Here is a 16,134-nt window from a genome sequence, read left to right as displayed (position 1 = left end):
AAAGCAATGTATTGTTTTTCAGCTATATGTGTCATTTTCTATCAATATTTTCAAACATAAATGTATTGGCATTATGATAATAGCTGTCCATGTAAATGTCAAAACCTGCATATTACTATTGGGTCACATGGCACTGGTGTCTATCTCCAGAGAAACAGAGACACCCTGGACATCATCAGTCATGACAAAATTAAAATAAATTGAAATCTGCCATTCCACCCTATCTACTCAAACTTCTGTGACCACGTTCCCACCATCCACAAAGCGGATGAAATAGTGGCCCACAAAACATTTGAACCACCAACCAAGGTCACGGTATGATTGATATTTAACAACCCTATTTACACCAGTAGCAAGCAATATTTCAGACAAATTCTTTGATTATTTAAGGATGTTCCAAAAAAGAAAAAAGGAAGAAAAAAAAAACACGTTGAACAAAACAGACCTAGAGATTTACTTTTAATGGTTGTCTAATCTGAAACGGTACTTAAAAAAACTAATAAAGATCACAAGACTGTAAACATTTTACTTAACCTTATTTCTCAATTTTAATTTATAAAAGCCAGCGTGTAATATGTGCTTTAGGTTTTTGTCTTTCCTGTCTGATCAATCATCTTCTATGCATTTTATGTTAAAAAATGGAGGTAACAGTCAATACCTGACGTTTTATTGAGTGAATAATTTTTTGAATAGGGCTAGTTTGAACAATGTTTTCCCTTAATAAATGAAATCATCATTTGAAAATTGCATTTTGTATTGGAGGTCAAGTTGTTATTTTTGTCTGACTTTAAAACTGGCTTGAAGAAACAATTAAATGTGACCAAAAAAAATTATGTAGAGGAATCTCAAGATTACTGTGAGCAGTTGAAATCATTTCGAGTAAAGACCCGGAGTTATGGCAAAAGATGAATTGCCATAAATACTACATGTGGAAATACATACAAAAAGCTTTTTAGTTATTAGACAATAAAAAATTATATTATCACTATGTATTCGAAATGTCATTTCTATCTCAAATTAAAATGTAAATTACAAAGAAATTTCTTTTTCAGAACTGACCGTGATAGTAGAGAAATTATGAAATATATATTTAAAATGTGTACAAAGTCAATGATAAATGCCTTGCTTTGAAGTGACATGCCTAATGTGATCCGGAAGTTATCCCAACCTAGGTAACTATTCTTCCGGTGAATATTGCCGTCATAAACAGGCAGATAAAAAATCTGATTTACCTCAATGAAACGGCCTTGACACAGACAGGTAATTTACCAAGTCTTTAAGAATCGGACAGCTTTTGAAAGGCATTCATAGTCGTTAGTCTTTGCCGTGTTGAAACAGTCAAACCACCAACTGACTAGCTGCAGCTGTTGGTGTGGCTGCGGCTGCCATAGCAACCGCTGAAGAAACACTGACAGGCTAACGGTTGTTTGTTGTGTTAGCCTCAAACATGACGTCGAGCCGAGTAGTGTGTTCAGTTTAGCGACATCTACCCAGTTAGTATCATAACCTAATGCTACGTCCTGGCGCCATTACTTATATTTCTTACTAGCAGCATTGTTCTTTGAGTTTTTATCAGGCTGTCGATGATGTCAGACTGTTGTATCGTCTTGCTGTTGAGTTCAGCTAACTTGACAAACGGTAATGTCCATCCCATGCAGTAAGCTAACGTTAGCTACCAAGGCCATAAACTTAGGTTACCTCACCCTCACCGTTATGTAAACGCTGTCTTTCTGGTTCGTGATCGGGATTTCAGATTATTTAGACACACACAGATTCTAAAATAGATTGTCTTAACTTTGAGCTCGTTTTTTGAAGTTGTCATTTGCTGGTTCTAATTGTCTGGTTTGGTAAGGTTAGAAGTGGACCTAACCTAGCTGCCAGTAATCTACTTTAATGCGATTAATTGATCCACATAAACTAATGTACAAGCATGATTGATTTTAAAAGTGCCTCCGTCAGTCATCGCACGGAAACTGTGTGCTTTAGGGGTGTTGTACTTAAGTGTTAGGAATGCCAGATTAAATCTGCCCTCTGTGTTTCTTTAACTCACTGATCCGGGTCTGTCAATTGTAATCCGTATCTGTTTTCCTAATGCTTAAGCAGTGTTTGACATGCAATGATGTTCAGTGATTAATTATGTTTGAGAAAGAACTCACCTTGACCTAAATGTAATTTCAGGATTCAGCTTGAACTAGTATGGATGTTGATGACTGTAATGGCAGATCCTATGTTTCAGGTAAAGATTTATTTAGTAGAAGCTACCACGTTGTTTAACACTGACATGTTTGTTAAATGTGGGACCCCACAGTTACTATGGTTGTGGTTTTAGGTAGTGGGGATTCATCACTGGAAAGAGAGTTTTCTGGGGCCCTCGGAGGTCCAACTGTAAGCACCCCAAATAGCAAGGACAATTCTCCTAGACGATCTCTAAGTGGTGAGTGGGAAGTTAAACTATTCTTATATACATGTGCATTTCAATAAACAAGATTGATCACTTAATGTCATGTTTCCTCTGTCTGATTTTTCTCGTGCCTCTGCAGCCAACTCTATTAAAGTGGAGTTGTACAGTGATGAAGACCTAGGACGCGGTAATGAAGACGAAAGAATCGAGCGGATAGATGATGGAGGTTCAGGACAGGGATCAGAGTCTGGCGGAGGCTACAGGGAAGCCATGAACCCTGAAACCATGCCACCTGGAGCCATCAGACTGCCGAACGGAAAGCTCAAGTGTGACATTTGTGGAATGATCTGCATCGGACCTAATGTTCTCATGGTGCACAAACGTAGCCATACAGGTGACTAATGTGTTTAAACCACAAACGTTTAAGTAAGAATTAAAAAAGGCGCATCACGTGTAAACAATTTAAGACATTTCCTGGATTTATATCATTTTAAAAAGTATGGAGTTGTTTTTTTTTGTTTTTTGTTTTAAAGTGTGGATAGGAATGGAAAAAAGTTTGGAGTTTCTAAACATGATTACTTGATCTATTTTCTAAAAGAGAGAGAAAAAAAATCTATTTTTCCAAAATGGAAGTGGTTTTTACATTGAAACCATATTGAATTAATGTCCTTTAATTTTGATTTGCTGCATTAGTTAAAAATTTAGCCTTCTCTATTTGGCTTTTCAAGTTTCTGGCTTAGATAGACCCCATACATAAATACATACCTATATAAAATGGAAAAGGGGACAATTTCATATACTTTTTTTTTCAACTTTCGCTCACTTTAGGCTAGGATTCGAAGCGGCTTCCTCACATGTAGCTATGATGCCAAACAACATCTCATTCATAAACTTTTGAGTACTGAATGTACATGTGATGTTACCGAAAACAACTAGTGATTGTAGAAATTTCATATAAATTCTTGTTTTACTTAGTTTCTTGTGTTTGTTTTTGCTTGTTATGATAACATTAATAGTCTATTATTGTGCTTTTGTGGCCAAGACTTAATAGCAAAAGAGATTTTAAATCCTAATTGGATTATTCCAGGTAAAAAATAAAGATTAACTGAAGAAAAGCTTTAAAAAGTTTAAAATATGTTTTTAAGAATTTGTGAAACGTAAGGATCTTTGATTTTTCCGAGTTGGTGCAGAGGCAGAAAAATCAGTGAAACAATTCACCACTACAATGCTGAATCAGAAGCAAACATCATTGTTTCATAAACAGTGGTACATAAAGATAACAAAAATGTGAATTCTTAGTACTCGAATGTCTAAAATTTAAAAAATGAAAATGACTGATAAAAGAAAACGAGTAATTCTGGGTCTGAAAATGTACTACTGCGTTCTTGTCTAAGTAGACGAACACAGTGCAGTAAGCCATGTAGTTGTTTGAAGAGAACATGTGCTAACTTATTTTACAATTCACAGGGGAAAGACCATTTCAGTGTAACCAGTGTGGCGCCTCATTCACCCAAAAAGGAAACCTGCTCCGCCACATCAAGCTGCACTCAGGGGAGAAGCCGTTTAAATGTCCCTTTTGCAGCTATGCTTGTCGAAGAAGAGATGCCCTTACTGGGCACTTACGCACTCATGCAGGTAGAACAATTTAATACCTAAGAAGTGTGTTTTGTTGTTTTCTTTCTTACAATCAGTCTGCGTTATAACTGTCTTCCTTCTCTACCTCCAGTGTCCTCTCCAACCATAGGGAAGCCATATAAATGCAGCTTTTGCGGCCGTAGTTACAAGCAGCAAAGCACCCTGGAGGAACACCATGAGCGCTGCCATGGTTACCTACAGAGTCTGGAGTCACAACCAACAAACAGTGCTCAAAATCTAGGTATAGTACTGGCACTTATTCCTCTTGCAGAATGGTGAGCGTAAAAACTCCTTTACAAGTTGATGACCACAATCCTCCTTCCATAATTGCCTGAAAACCCCAAAGTGTGGTTTTAGATTCCGCAGCAAACTAGGACTCACGAGAAACGCTGTCTGAGTCATGAGGAAACTTTAAAATAACGTAACAGTTTGTTTGTACTCTGTCCAGGAGAGGAGATGAGAGAGCTAGAGTTTGTACCAGACTCTCTTCTGCAGCCGTCCTCAGACAAGATGGCTTTTATCGATCGGCTCGCCAACAGCGTCACTAAACGCAAAAGATCCACACCACAAAAATTTGTAGGTGAGCATTTAGTCTCAGTGTGGACGGTTTTAGGGATTTAACAAAGCAATATTCGTTGCTTTCGGTGTGAATTCAGGTAGTCAGATTTGCCTTTTTGATTGGATTGCCAGTCCTCTATTTATTCTCCCAGGGGGTTCAAGTAGCTTCCCAATTCTGTTTCTAGTAGTCAAACTTATGTGCAGTAGGAAGGACTTTAGTGATTTAACTATTTAGCAAAACAAATTTATAGCTAACTGGCCTCATGAAGATATGAAGTACCTTTCTAAGTATTCAGACACCTTCAAGGTTTTCCTCATTTTGTCATCCTTAAGGCTATAATAAGAAACAATTAGGAACTAAAATCTTTCAGGAATATAAATGGTAAAGCATCAAAAGTTTCGTTAATAACTTATTTGATGGAACTGCATATTATATCATGAGATTGTGTGTCTTTATGTTGCAGGACAGAAGCACATGCGCCTCAACATTACGGATGCACCTTATGACCTGACAGCTGGCTTGGATAAGGGTGAGGACATGCAAGCTGGGGACCTGGAAGCCCCTCACTTCGCCAGCCTTGGAGAGTACACAGCAGGTACTGGAGGAGGATTATCAGATGCCATTAGGCCTCTACACCTTCCTCCCACTCATCCATCCTTTTTTAAAGAACTCCGGCCGAGCCTCAGCGCCCTTCACACCTCCGTTGCTCTTGGCCCGAGGTTGGATGGCACGGGCACCGGAGATGGGCTGGGAGCTATTGTTGTTGGGGGGAGGGAGGCAGCAGAGGGTCACGAAGACCTTCCTGCCGGCCGAAGTCACGCGCCATCACCTAGCAATGGTTTCCAGGACTCCACAGACACGGAAAGCATGCCGGACGAGCCCTGCAACAGTACGGCCCCTGTCCCAACGTTGCCCAGTAACAACGGGCATCAGCTCCTTCACTCCAGCAACCACATCGCCAGACGACCTCCCACCTCACACCACAGGAGTCGGGAGAGACGCAGCCCCATCCGAGCCAAAGATCGGGAGCTGGAAAGAGAAGACAGAGGACGCTCAGCGTTTCCGCCTCCCACCTCGGCTCCGACTTCCAGCTCACCCACGGCGCCTTCCTCTACCTCCAGGGAGGCCTTCCGGGTCGTCGATGCAGAAGGGCGGGCTGTGCGGTCGTTCCGCTGCGAGCACTGCCGTGTGCTTTTCTTGGACCACGTCATGTTTACCATCCACATGGGCTGCCACGGTTTCCGACAGCCTTTCGAGTGCAACATCTGTGGCTACCGCAGCAAGGACAGATATGAATTTTCTTCACACATTGTCCGCGGCGAGCACATTATAGACTGAGGCTGAACGCCGGCCGCCCTTCTGTTCACACAGAGCTTTCCCCCCTTCCCTAACTCAGACGAGGACCTGGCTTGGTTTGATCTGCACATGGGCTTGAAGGGGTCACCGACGGCGAGAAGCCGCTCCTGAATGTTTCAGATCCTGGCACAAAATTGTAATAGGGTTTCTAGTTATTTTATGAGTGATAAAAGTATTTAAGGTACATTTTCATTAAAGATGTTCCGAAGTGTAGAAGGACGAAATGCATTCTTTAATCCACAGACGTGCCTTGCACCAAATTTCAGGATTCAGACTGCATGCACAAATTATAGTAGACAAATCCTCATCCGAAGTGACACGGGAAAGGCTATGGTGAAATCGTTAAAAGAAATGAATGCTTCTTTCGAAGTTGATGCTTTTTCTTTAACGTTTCTTTAGTACTGGAGGAATCCTGTGTGGTCGCTTTATTTCAAAAAGTACAACTCAAGCTCAAAACCAAGTCTATGTTAGTTAAAGTAAAACATTGGAAGGGGCTGTCCTTTATATTATATTAGAAATGCACTTTGGTTTTTACAAGAGGTGAAATGAAGAGATTCGTATTTGTATGTATTGGTGTGTGTGAGAGAACGACCCCGAGGGGCCCTTAGTTTTGTTGTAAAAGTGGATATTGAAGGCCCTAGTTTTTGTTTGTCGACGCCTTGAGGAATAATGTATGAATCTGTTTTCTTCTCTTGACTGTTTTGTTTGCACTGATACCTGCCAGAAATCTGATTATATTAAATTATTTTATAGAGATATGTTGATGCTCTGCACGATATAATGTGAGGAAAAACCGGCTGAAAGCTCTGCCTCGAGAGGAGCGGGGTTTAGATATCACTGCCAGAGTTTAATGAGTTCAGAACTTCCCTTTGAAAAATAAATTAAGACCTAATCCAACACTAATATATATATATATATATATAACAAATCTATTTATGATGTATTTAAAATGAGTTTCATGTTCTGTCATTGTATTGTGCCTTTGACTTGTTCCCCAGGCTGGAGCTGCTAGACTTCATGTCTTTCTGGACGTCACAATAAGTTCAAGTTTCAGAATGATTTAAACACTTGCGTTCTTATTTTTGTTAATATTTCATGCATTTTAGATTCTCTGTGGCTTTTCAGCAAATGTTTACCCTGTTTAGCAAAACTTAACCTGATATCCTGTTATGAAAGTTGAAGGTTTAGGGTTGGGATTGTCTGACCTTTCAGTGGTTAAAGCACAACGTTCTGCCCAGAAGACAGTTTGAATCTAGTCAACAGGAATGATTATCACTTAAAATAAACAGAATTTTGACAAATGTTCTTAAAATTCAAGACCTCAACCTTGTGATTATGGTTCAAGTCTTTTCCCTTGTCAGTTTTCATTCATTAGTTTTCTTATTTCCAGGTTCAAAACAATGTTGCTTTCCTAAAATGAACTAAATTGAGCCCTCTCAGCCACTTCAGGCTCTAAATGAATATTGGTGGTTGTGCTAGTGTTGTGAACAGTTCCCGTTTTGTCTTACTGATCCCAGTTCATTGATTCTTGCAGTTTTAACAGTTTAGATATGCAGTTCTGAAACATAAAATGTTTGAAAATAAGTTTAAGGCAACGTGTTTGTTTGGTATTAGTGTGGTTCAGTGCGGCACCAAATAATCTCCTCATAGCTGGGCCAAAGAACCACTTGTTTGCTACTGTAAAGCACTTTTCCTTGGTTATAGCGGCGAGAGGAAAATTCAGACATTTGTACATTTGGGAAAAGGCTGTTTATTGCTGTTATTAAAGGCTTTTGGACATTATAATCATCTCCACTTTATTTTGTGGAAGTTCTGTGTGACGTAAACGTATACCTCATTTAATCTGGATGGAAGGTTGTAACTAAGCACATATCTCTGCTAAAACAGACTTGAGTCACATTGCACTTTAATATTTCAAAGTCTAAATTCACATGAAGATTCATTTTGACAGGAAATAAAATTCCCATTCTTCAGCAGTGAACAATATCCTGCCTTCCTGAGGATAGTGTTACATGGGGAAGAGAGGTTTTCTGAAATGTAGATTTCTGCAGCTTATTTCAACACCTACTGACCTCATTGTAAAGAATGTTGACTTTAAAGCATTCATCTTAAATAGATTTGTACAGTGAAAGCATTTAATCCCGAGGTCTCCCTTTGCGTTTTCATTTAAGCTCCCGTGGTAAAACTTTTTAAATGTAGAAGTAAATGTTGTGCCTTTAGTTTTATTTTTCTAACAGCTGTCTTTTATATCCTAAATGCTGTTTTGGTCCAGATTAATTATCCCAAACTCTGATCAGATCCAGCTTCTAAACTACTGGCTTATTTGTTTTTTCGTTTATCCCATAAAAAAACATCCAACAGAATCGTCTTGGCTCTCACATTTACAATGCGTCATATCCTATATCTATCCACTAAAGGCACAAGTTTGATCCCTCATGTCCTACCAAAGCTACTTGTTCCTGAGCCAATCCAAAAACGTTCCTGGTAAACCAATCCAAGTTATTATATTTACTAAACTAGTGATCTTTGTGACGCTTCTTTAATGTTCGATTTAATCTTTTTCCTCTCAATATTGCTTTAAATAACTACAGCTTTTAAAATGTATCATATGTACTTTTGCATTTGCTTAACTCAATCTGAACTTGCTGTAAGTTTTGTACTGTACGCGTCTACCCTAAATAAAATCTAATTTGTGTTTCTTAGAAAAACAAGAGACTGTTTCACTGATTCAAGTTTTGTAAAGACGTTTTAATTTTCTTTTTTAGGAACACAGCATCTTCAGATTTCACTTTACATTGGTTTTGGAGGAGCTCTTGGTGCGCCAGCCTGTAAAGAAAAACAGAAACGTTAACACACGTCTTGTGAGCTCATCTCAACCAAGTTATTTCAGTCTTAATCTGGAAGCCGGCTTATTCCAGAGCCACTCAGACTTATGAAGTCTGGAGAAAAACTCACAGTGGGCCTGAATCTTGGTGGTGGGGTTCGGTCCTTCCTGGCCTCACAGGAGCGGTTCCTCACCACTTTGCTGTGGATGGCACAGCTGACACAGTAGTGCAGCTTCACGTAGAGCTTGGGCAGAACATAAGCTGCAAAGTGAAGAATGACACATTCAAATAAAAATACAAAAAATGGGTTTTGGAGCTTCTTTAAAAAATATCTGTTGTGTTAGCTGCCAGGTCATGGTTGGAAAATGCCACTCATTAGCCACTCTTTAACAAATCTGAACTTTCAACTTAACATTTTAAAACCTGAAGTGCAGCTTTTATCAAACATCTAAATACCTATTTTCTGTCTAATATAACCCATGTAGATTTCCCTTCATTTTTTTAAAATTCAAATTCTTACTCTTAATTCATTGCTGAAATTTTAAGTATTTTGTTTGAGAGGACACTCACAGTCGAAGACGCTGGCGTCTGAGATGTCTCTCACAGCCGCTGCCTCCACAATGTTCCTGATGACAAACTTCTTAATGGCCTTGTCCTTGGGGACGCAGCGGGCGCAGTTTGTGCAGCGGATGGGCTGCACGTGTCCGCGGCCCTTCTTGGCACGACCGTTGTTTCTCCTCTTCTTGGTCTGTAACACAAAGAGCCCATGTTAAAAAAACAACAACACTAAACTCAGGTGACAAAGCACAATAATAAACAGCAAGTTTCTCAAGTTTCCATACCAATACGAGACATCTCCACATTTCTTCATCTGTTCACCAATATAGATTATTCAATAACACTTTCACTTGGACGGTTTGCCATCTTTTTATTCAATGTGTTGTGAAATATTTGTCTGTATATAAATTCTTGGTTGTTGTGTTGGTTAAGAGGACTGCTACAACTCAATTTACTGACAATATCTGAAAAGGCAGGACAATTAAAAACATTTCATGACAACATCTAAAGGTTTTGAATTTCAGTCCGTTCTGGGTTTTTTGCTGGTTTTATCTCAAGTTTCAATGTAAGCCAAGGAACATATAACCCCAGAACATCAGTTTTTAAACCCCTGTAGCTGTCTTTATCTCTGTAACACTCCAAACAAGATCTTGGTATCAAATATTTTTTCTTCCTACATACAATTTTAAATACCTGCTGCGTATCTATTACAAATAAGCTAAATGCTAAAGGTTACCTCCCTGCATAGACAATAGTACATCTCTTATTCTTATGATGGATTCAAAATGAAATTGCGTTTAAAACCTTGAGTTATAAATCTGTAGTACAATTCACAACACTCAGGAATGCCAACTAGGTCACTGTGAACCTCCAATAATGGAGAGGTGTGTTTAATTAAAGCCGATATTAGGGTTAAAACGTCTCATCAAAAGATGCGGTAGGTTAGCCGACTAACCTACCAGCAAAAGATTAGCTTTGGGGTTTTGAACCTATAGCTGCCGAAAGAGACATATTCACATCCATGTATCGTCAATTTAGCGGTTTCATGAACTAACGCTCTTGAGAATCTAATTTGGGTGACAAACTTATGTTGCTGCAGCTCGGCTCTACTTATGTTAGCAGCTACTTTATCGTTAGCCAGCCCAGCGAACACATGCACAAAACGGCTAGCCTGCTAACGGTTAGCATTAGGCCCCGACTTCTTTTATTACATGTTCTGGCATGTGTAAATAGCATGTTCTCCGTGTCACGTATTCGTTGTGTGTTTAAAAATGCTTAAATGTGTTCAGAACGCCACAGATTTCGATTAAAACACGGTTTTATTATGTTTGTGAAATGCCGCCGTCGGTAGCACACACTCACCATGTTGCACGGGAAGCTGGAAAGAGGACCGGAAGAGGCTGCACGGCGACACAAGAACCCGTCCGCTCCGCCCTCTGACTGATTTAACCATAGAGTAAAACCTACCGCTTACAGAAGATGTCTAAAATAAAAATATCTCACATATCAACTCATATCTATGTATATTTATGTCTATGTATGAGAGTAATTCTTAGTCTTTCCTTAATCTTGTTTTGCAAGGCATCTGTCATTTGCATTTGATTTGTTTATTAAATATAACTTGTACAATCGTTTCCTTGGTCAGATGTAATGATTTATTCATTTCCGTTACCCATTCTCACATACACACAGATATATTTGTGTTTTTGGACGCTACATTCATAAATGTCTCGATTTAAACCCTGCACTAATTGCTCGACAGTGCACAAGTGATGACTCAATACTGACCTCTAATTATGATGCAGTAGCATTACAGAGGATTTCACACACCCTGAAAGTCAAACTCAGTGAATAACATTTTAGTTCAGTTGTACTAGTTTGTCTTTAGTTGGATCTATTCACAACTCCTTTTGACCCTAAGCTGGGTACCAGAACTTTAATTCTCCTTTTATGGAATCATGAAAGGACTTAGAAGTGCGCTTAGACACTCTGCAAATCTGAAAACATAAAATACTTTTTAATCGGAGTTTTTTAGTGGATTTCTAAAGATTTTAACAAAACTCCCCTCAAGAATAGTGCTGCCATTACCGCACTTTAATGTGGATGTGGTATTCTTTTGCTGGGACTTTGTGTTTTTTGTTTATTTCTGACAAAACGGGTTTTAGGCCCAGAAAGTCCAATTGATATCAACAGACCATAACACAAAATAACTTACCCAGCTCTGGATTTCTCTGCAGGACAAGAATCCTGTTTTGCAATTCTTCCTTCAACCCCAGCCACGTATTTACTTGAAGACGGCCGTTTATTCAAGCATTACATATTATACTTCTGTGAACGGGGGGCATATCCTTATCCTGACTCACCACCTGTTCTCCAAAGAGATGATTTTGATCCTTTTAAACCTCTTTGCAAACTCTGGCTTTAGCTAAATGCTTCAAATGTCAGGAAATTGTTCTCAGACAGGGTGTGAACCACTAGGCAACCAGGTTGTTGCTGCTTTTTAATCGTTCTGAAGATGATTTTTCTTGAAGATTTTGTGGTTAAGTGTTTGTTTTTTTACAGAAAACAAAGCATTGTGAAAAAGTATTGCTTCTGTTCAGATTTTTTTAAATTATTTTCTTCTGTTTGTATTTCTTTTTTGTGATAATCAAACTGATTTTAAATATCAGGCTTCAAAAAAATGTTTAAGAAAAATGTGAACTTTGACTGCACCACTCCAAAACCATTAAGTTTGTTTATTCAGCCATTCAGTGATGAACTTTCTGTTGTGCTTTGGATAATCGTCCTGCTGCATTTTTGCCTCAAAACCAGGTTAGCTTGAGGCTAAAGTAACAAACGGACGGCCTCACATTCACCATCACGTATTTCTAAAAAAGATCCGAGTTCATGGTTCCACCAAGAGCCAACGCAGTCCCAGATCACCATACTGCCACCACTGTGTTTGACTGTAGAATGATGCTCTTTTATAAAATGGTTAGTTTTACAGCAGAAGTAAAGGGATGAGGTTTCCCCCTTCTTTTCATCAGAACACAGACCGTTTTCCCAAAAGATCTTGGGAAAGATTGTAAAGATTTGGCTCAATTTTAAAAACATTTTTGACAATTTTTTATAGAATATTGTCTTTTCACAAAGCGCTTACAAAATGGTGATCTGTATGAAGCAAAAAAAAAAACAAAAAAAAAAACAAAGTCCTTGAAAAAGTTTATTTAAATTAAATTCTCTGCCCGGACCTCATTTCTTCTTGCTCTTCTTATCTTTGGACTTCTTTTTGCTGGCCTTCTGGGCGTTGGCCTTGTTGTAGAGGTAAAGCCCCACCAGGCCGAGCAGCGTGGGCACCAGGGCAAAACACACCAGGGGGAAAACGTCGTTGATCATCTTCTGCCACTGCGCCTGCGGTGAGAGAGAAAGCACCTCCACCTCGAACTCAAGCGTAGCATCACCTGCAACAGATGCGGTATTTTGCCGTCACCCACCAAATACGTACAGAGAAGTGACTTAATAAAATGCATCATTACTTTTTATTTGTCATCGTTTGGTCTGGGTACCTGGAATTGTAGGAGGGTATCCTTTTTTTCCATATGCAAGGTGAGAAGGAATGGTGGCTTTTATTTTTTGCCTGAAGACGGGAAAACAAATTTGTTTCTGAAAAATCATTTATAAAGTGTTTTATTCTTTTTTTTTTTTTTTTTTTTTGACAAAAATCAAGCTTTTTCTCGCGTGTGGGATTTACCCTTCACAAACACCAATCAAGCTTTGCTCCAGACCTGTAAGGAAAAAAAAAAAAAATCACACAACATTGACTATAAGGAAATAAAAGTTCTCAATGAAGTGTCAGTGATGCTGCTGCAGGAAAGTTGCATTATTAATATTATTATTATTTGTTAATTTACCAGCAATAACTGTCCTCTTCCCCAACACGAGAACGAGAGGATCCCGGGACAGTGAGGAGTCGATCATCTGCCCATCCATCAGCTTTCCCTGAGCAACCAGAGAAACAGGAACAAGAGTAAGAAAGAGGAAAAACTAAGATTTCAGAGTTGATGGCTGTTGTTTTTTTCTCGCACCAGGTGTGTAATCAGTTAAGGATTTGCAATTAATTGTAGCAGAATATATGAATAACCCCAAATGTCAAACAAAAATGTCACGTGAAACAGATTTTTGCTCTAATTACTTTTGATAAGAGGAGATCATTCGACATTTCTCTTACCAACATATGTAAGATTAAAAAAAGACATCAGTGAGCTTTAGACCAGATGCGTGGTTATCTTAAATGTTAACAAAAATCGCCTTATTTATACCTTATTCATAATTTATGGTAATATTAATAATTATCATTAATGAATCATAATCATCACAATTATGACCATTAATAACAAAATTATTATTACTATTAGAGGTAATGATAATTGTAGCAATAGATATATATTGAACTTCAAATTCAACTTATGACATTAATGGAAATTTCAACTTCCAGCTCACAATTTAATAATAAAAAAAAGTAAATTAGTATCATCTAAATTTTGGGGGAGATTTTATTGATTTATTTTTCTTTTTCTCTCAATTTGATAGTAATCTATGTTATTTGTATTATTAAGGGACAATAAATGGTCAGTACCATATGCAGTGTTTCTCACCAACGTGTTAATGCCTCACCCATGACACCGCTACCCACGTGGTAGGTTTGAAACCATTTTAAATATATATATATATATATATTGAAATATTTACTGTTGTCCAAACACAACAGAAATATAGATGTTTACTTGATCTGTTCTTTTTCACTTATGTTTTTTTTTTTTTTGTGGTTTGAAAAAAATGCCTCATAGGCCAATCAATACCTTAGATGTAAAGGAAAGTTATTTATTACCAAATTTTCCCATCTACTCTAAAACCCATTTGGGTTTTAAATACCAGAAAAACCTCCCGAGATCATATCTGAACGTTTTGCCGCCCATGTTATTTGTAAATATTTTGAATGAGAAACAGATGGAAACGGTCTCCATATTGTTAATGTTATTTTAAAGCGACACAACTGGATTAAACAGTGAGAGCAAATGAACATTATAAAATCACTGCCATCATTTTTATATTTCTACCATAATAAAAATGAACGCGCTGTCCCACCGACCTGGTATTATGCTGACGTGTTGCACCGCCCCTATATGCCTCATAGTAAAAACCTAAGTCGAATTGGTTCCCGTGTAAAGTCACACGAAACACAGACGCGTAAAACCACATCATGTCCAAAGTGTGAGTCTGGATGGTCTCTAAATCCCGAGCCTGAGGCTTTTTATCGCTCAGTCTTGAGCCGCTGTATGGAAATGCAGCGGGATCCACATGGTTCATGCGGACCGTGCCACATAGACAACATCTGCCCTCGTCATCAGCTGGGCTCGTCTCTGCCGTCGTTTGTAAAAAAAAAACAAAAATTGAAATAAAATAGGTTCCTTCCCCAAATACAGACGGTCTCGCTGCTGCTATGGGGTGAAGAAGAGCTGAGTGTCTGATTGACTTACTGTGTAGTGGACTTTCAGCGTGTCTCCTATTGTGGAGAGTACTGAACAAGTTTCTGGTTTCACCTACAGCATGAAGAGTTCAGAAACTGTTATTTTGTTTCAGGGGTGTTGCGTTAAAGCATTTCCTGCTGCTATATGCTGTAATACTCACCAGTGTCTCGACCTGCAGCTCGTCTGTTTCACCTTCGTCCACCTGTGCGAGTGCACAGGAGAAAACAGCAAGCACCAGGAGAAAAACCCGTGTCTTCATTGTGAACTTGTGGAGAAGAGCCGCTGCCATCCACTAACTTTCGTCTGGCTTCTTCTGCACCCAGCAGAGCGGACAGAGAGACAGAATATCGAGCTGCACCGCCTGTTTGGTCGATAAGTGAGACCAAAATGGCTCGGCAGCAGGTAATGCTGAGGTGTTGTAACACTGTGGTGATTAGCCACCCGTGGACGTTGTCCCAACACCTGGGTCTCTCCACGAAGAGCCCGCCTTGAAAATTCCTCCAGCAGCATCCCATCTGCCTGCCGTGGGAGGGAAGCGGAAGAATTACCCCGCGCAGCCGCTAGGGGGCAGCGGCGCTCTGCTTCAGCTCTGCTCTCGTGACGACTGGTGGGAATTCCAAAACTTTCTTGGGATTCACACCACTTGGCTGTGCTTAGAAGAAAGAGCGTAATCTTTCGGAGACTCCTGTCTGTTTAACACACCTGATTGAAATGAACACGTCATTAGCAGGCTCCAGTAAGAGTTAGTGAATAATTTAGGACCGCCAAGAAAATGTTGGAAACCACAGTTACGGTCATGAACAGAACCAGTAGTTCTGTTGTTTGGTTTGAGCGTCGCTGTTTTGACATCCGCAATCCTCTCAAATGTCCTTTAGAATGAGCAATTCGGCAATTGCAACGCAGTCAGGGGAGGATCCGAGTTATGTAAGGAATCAGTTTAAAAATTTTTTAAAAATTGATAAGGTTTGAGAACGGAACTAACTAGTGATTTTAATGATGAAGAGTTTAAACCATATAGTTCCTTAAAAAAGGCTTAGATTACTACTGATCCAAGCATGGAGTTAAGCCCATAATTATTAATATAATTAATATAATAATTGATATGCTTGGCTGACTAAATATGTAAAATATATTTTCTTTCAACAAATAAGTTTCTGATTAGAAATGAGACAGGCATCTCTCAAAAAATAATTAAACAATGTAAAAGAAGTATCAGTTTAAGAAAAATAACTTATATTTTAAATAAATAATAGAATGTTGAAAAAAAAATAAAAAAAAAAATATATATATATA

General features: G+C 38.7%; 3 protein-coding genes across 7 annotated transcripts; 1 reads left to right on the top strand and 2 right to left on the bottom strand.

Moving 5' to 3' along the window:
- Positions 1 to 1,171: 1,171 nt before the first annotated feature.
- On the top strand, positions 1,172 to 7,733 carry LOC103465264 (zinc finger protein Eos). Of its 4 annotated transcripts, none has more exons than XM_008409911.1 (8): positions 1,172 to 1,260; positions 2,179 to 2,236; positions 2,330 to 2,434; positions 2,541 to 2,795; positions 3,869 to 4,036; positions 4,128 to 4,277; positions 4,485 to 4,616; positions 5,059 to 7,733. In XM_008409911.1, exons 2-8 carry the CDS (start codon positions 2,197 to 2,199, stop codon positions 5,931 to 5,933), a joined length of 1,725 nt encoding a protein of 574 aa, XP_008408133.1. In that variant the 5' UTR covers positions 1,172 to 1,260; positions 2,179 to 2,196; the 3' UTR covers positions 5,934 to 7,733. The 4 variants fall into 4 exon arrangements, with proteins under 4 accessions (XP_008408133.1, XP_008408135.1, XP_008408132.1 ...); XM_008409910.2 differs by lacking the exon at positions 1,172 to 1,260 and adding an exon at positions 1,391 to 1,638; XM_008409912.2 differs by lacking the exon at positions 1,172 to 1,260 and adding an exon at positions 1,407 to 1,493.
- Positions 7,734 to 8,678: 945 nt separating this feature from the next.
- Positions 8,679 to 9,545, bottom strand: LOC103465274 (40S ribosomal protein S26; the record flags this gene model as incomplete). Its single annotated transcript, XM_008409925.2, has 3 exons — positions 8,679 to 8,777; positions 8,907 to 9,037; positions 9,347 to 9,545. Coding segments are annotated over 3 exons (366 nt in total), but the record flags the coding sequence as incomplete, so codon positions are not given.
- A 2,973-nt stretch (positions 9,546 to 12,518) lies between these two features.
- On the bottom strand, positions 12,519 to 15,596 carry fkbp11 (FKBP prolyl isomerase 11). Of its 2 annotated transcripts, XM_008409908.2 has the most exons (6): positions 15,002 to 15,596; positions 14,851 to 14,913; positions 13,225 to 13,312; positions 13,065 to 13,098; positions 12,880 to 12,950; positions 12,519 to 12,774 (listed from the first exon to the last, which is right to left on the bottom strand). In XM_008409908.2, exons 1-6 carry the CDS (start codon positions 15,128 to 15,130, stop codon positions 12,566 to 12,568), a joined length of 594 nt encoding a protein of 197 aa, XP_008408130.1. In that variant the 5' UTR covers positions 15,131 to 15,596; the 3' UTR covers positions 12,519 to 12,565. The 2 variants fall into 2 exon arrangements, with proteins under 2 accessions (XP_008408130.1, XP_017160345.1); XM_017304856.1 differs by lacking the exons at positions 14,851 to 14,913; positions 15,002 to 15,596 and adding an exon at positions 14,463 to 14,844.
- Positions 15,597 to 16,134: the final 538 nt, after the last annotated feature.

Source organism: Poecilia reticulata, linkage group LG5, assembly GCF_000633615.1.
Source record: "Poecilia reticulata strain Guanapo linkage group LG5, Guppy_female_1.0+MT, whole genome shotgun sequence".
NCBI lineage: Eukaryota > Metazoa > Chordata > Actinopteri > Cyprinodontiformes > Poeciliidae > Poecilia > Poecilia reticulata.
The sequence above is the reverse complement of the archived record's forward strand: the minus strand, read 5'-3'. Positions and strand labels throughout refer to the sequence as shown.

What these genes read in the sequence shown, in the direction of transcription:
- LOC103465264 (XM_008409911.1), top strand. Translation starts at nt 2,197, where the DNA reads ATGGATGTTGATGACTGTAATGGCAGATCCTATGTTTCAG. An exon ending in TCCTAGACGATCTCTAAGTG is followed by an intron (nt 2,435 to 2,540) that starts GTGAGTGGGAAG and finishes GTGCCTCTGCAG; the next exon opens with CCAACTCTATTAAAGTGGAG. An exon ending in CACACCACAAAAATTTGTAG is followed by an intron (nt 4,617 to 5,058) that starts GTGAGCATTTAG and finishes TTTATGTTGCAG; the next exon opens with GACAGAAGCACATGCGCCTC.
- fkbp11 (XM_008409908.2), bottom strand. Translation starts at nt 15,130, where the DNA reads ATGGCAGCGGCTCTTCTCCACAAGTTCACAATGAAGACACGGGTTTTT. An exon ending in CGCTGAAAGTCCACTACACA is followed by an intron (nt 13,313 to 14,850) that starts GTAAGTCAATCA and finishes CTGGTTGCTCAG; the next exon opens with GGAAAGCTGATGGATGGGCA. An exon ending in ATACCCTCCTACAATTCCAG is followed by an intron (nt 12,775 to 12,879) that starts GTACCCAGACCA and finishes CATCTGTTGCAG; the next exon opens with GTGATGCTACGCTTGAGTTC.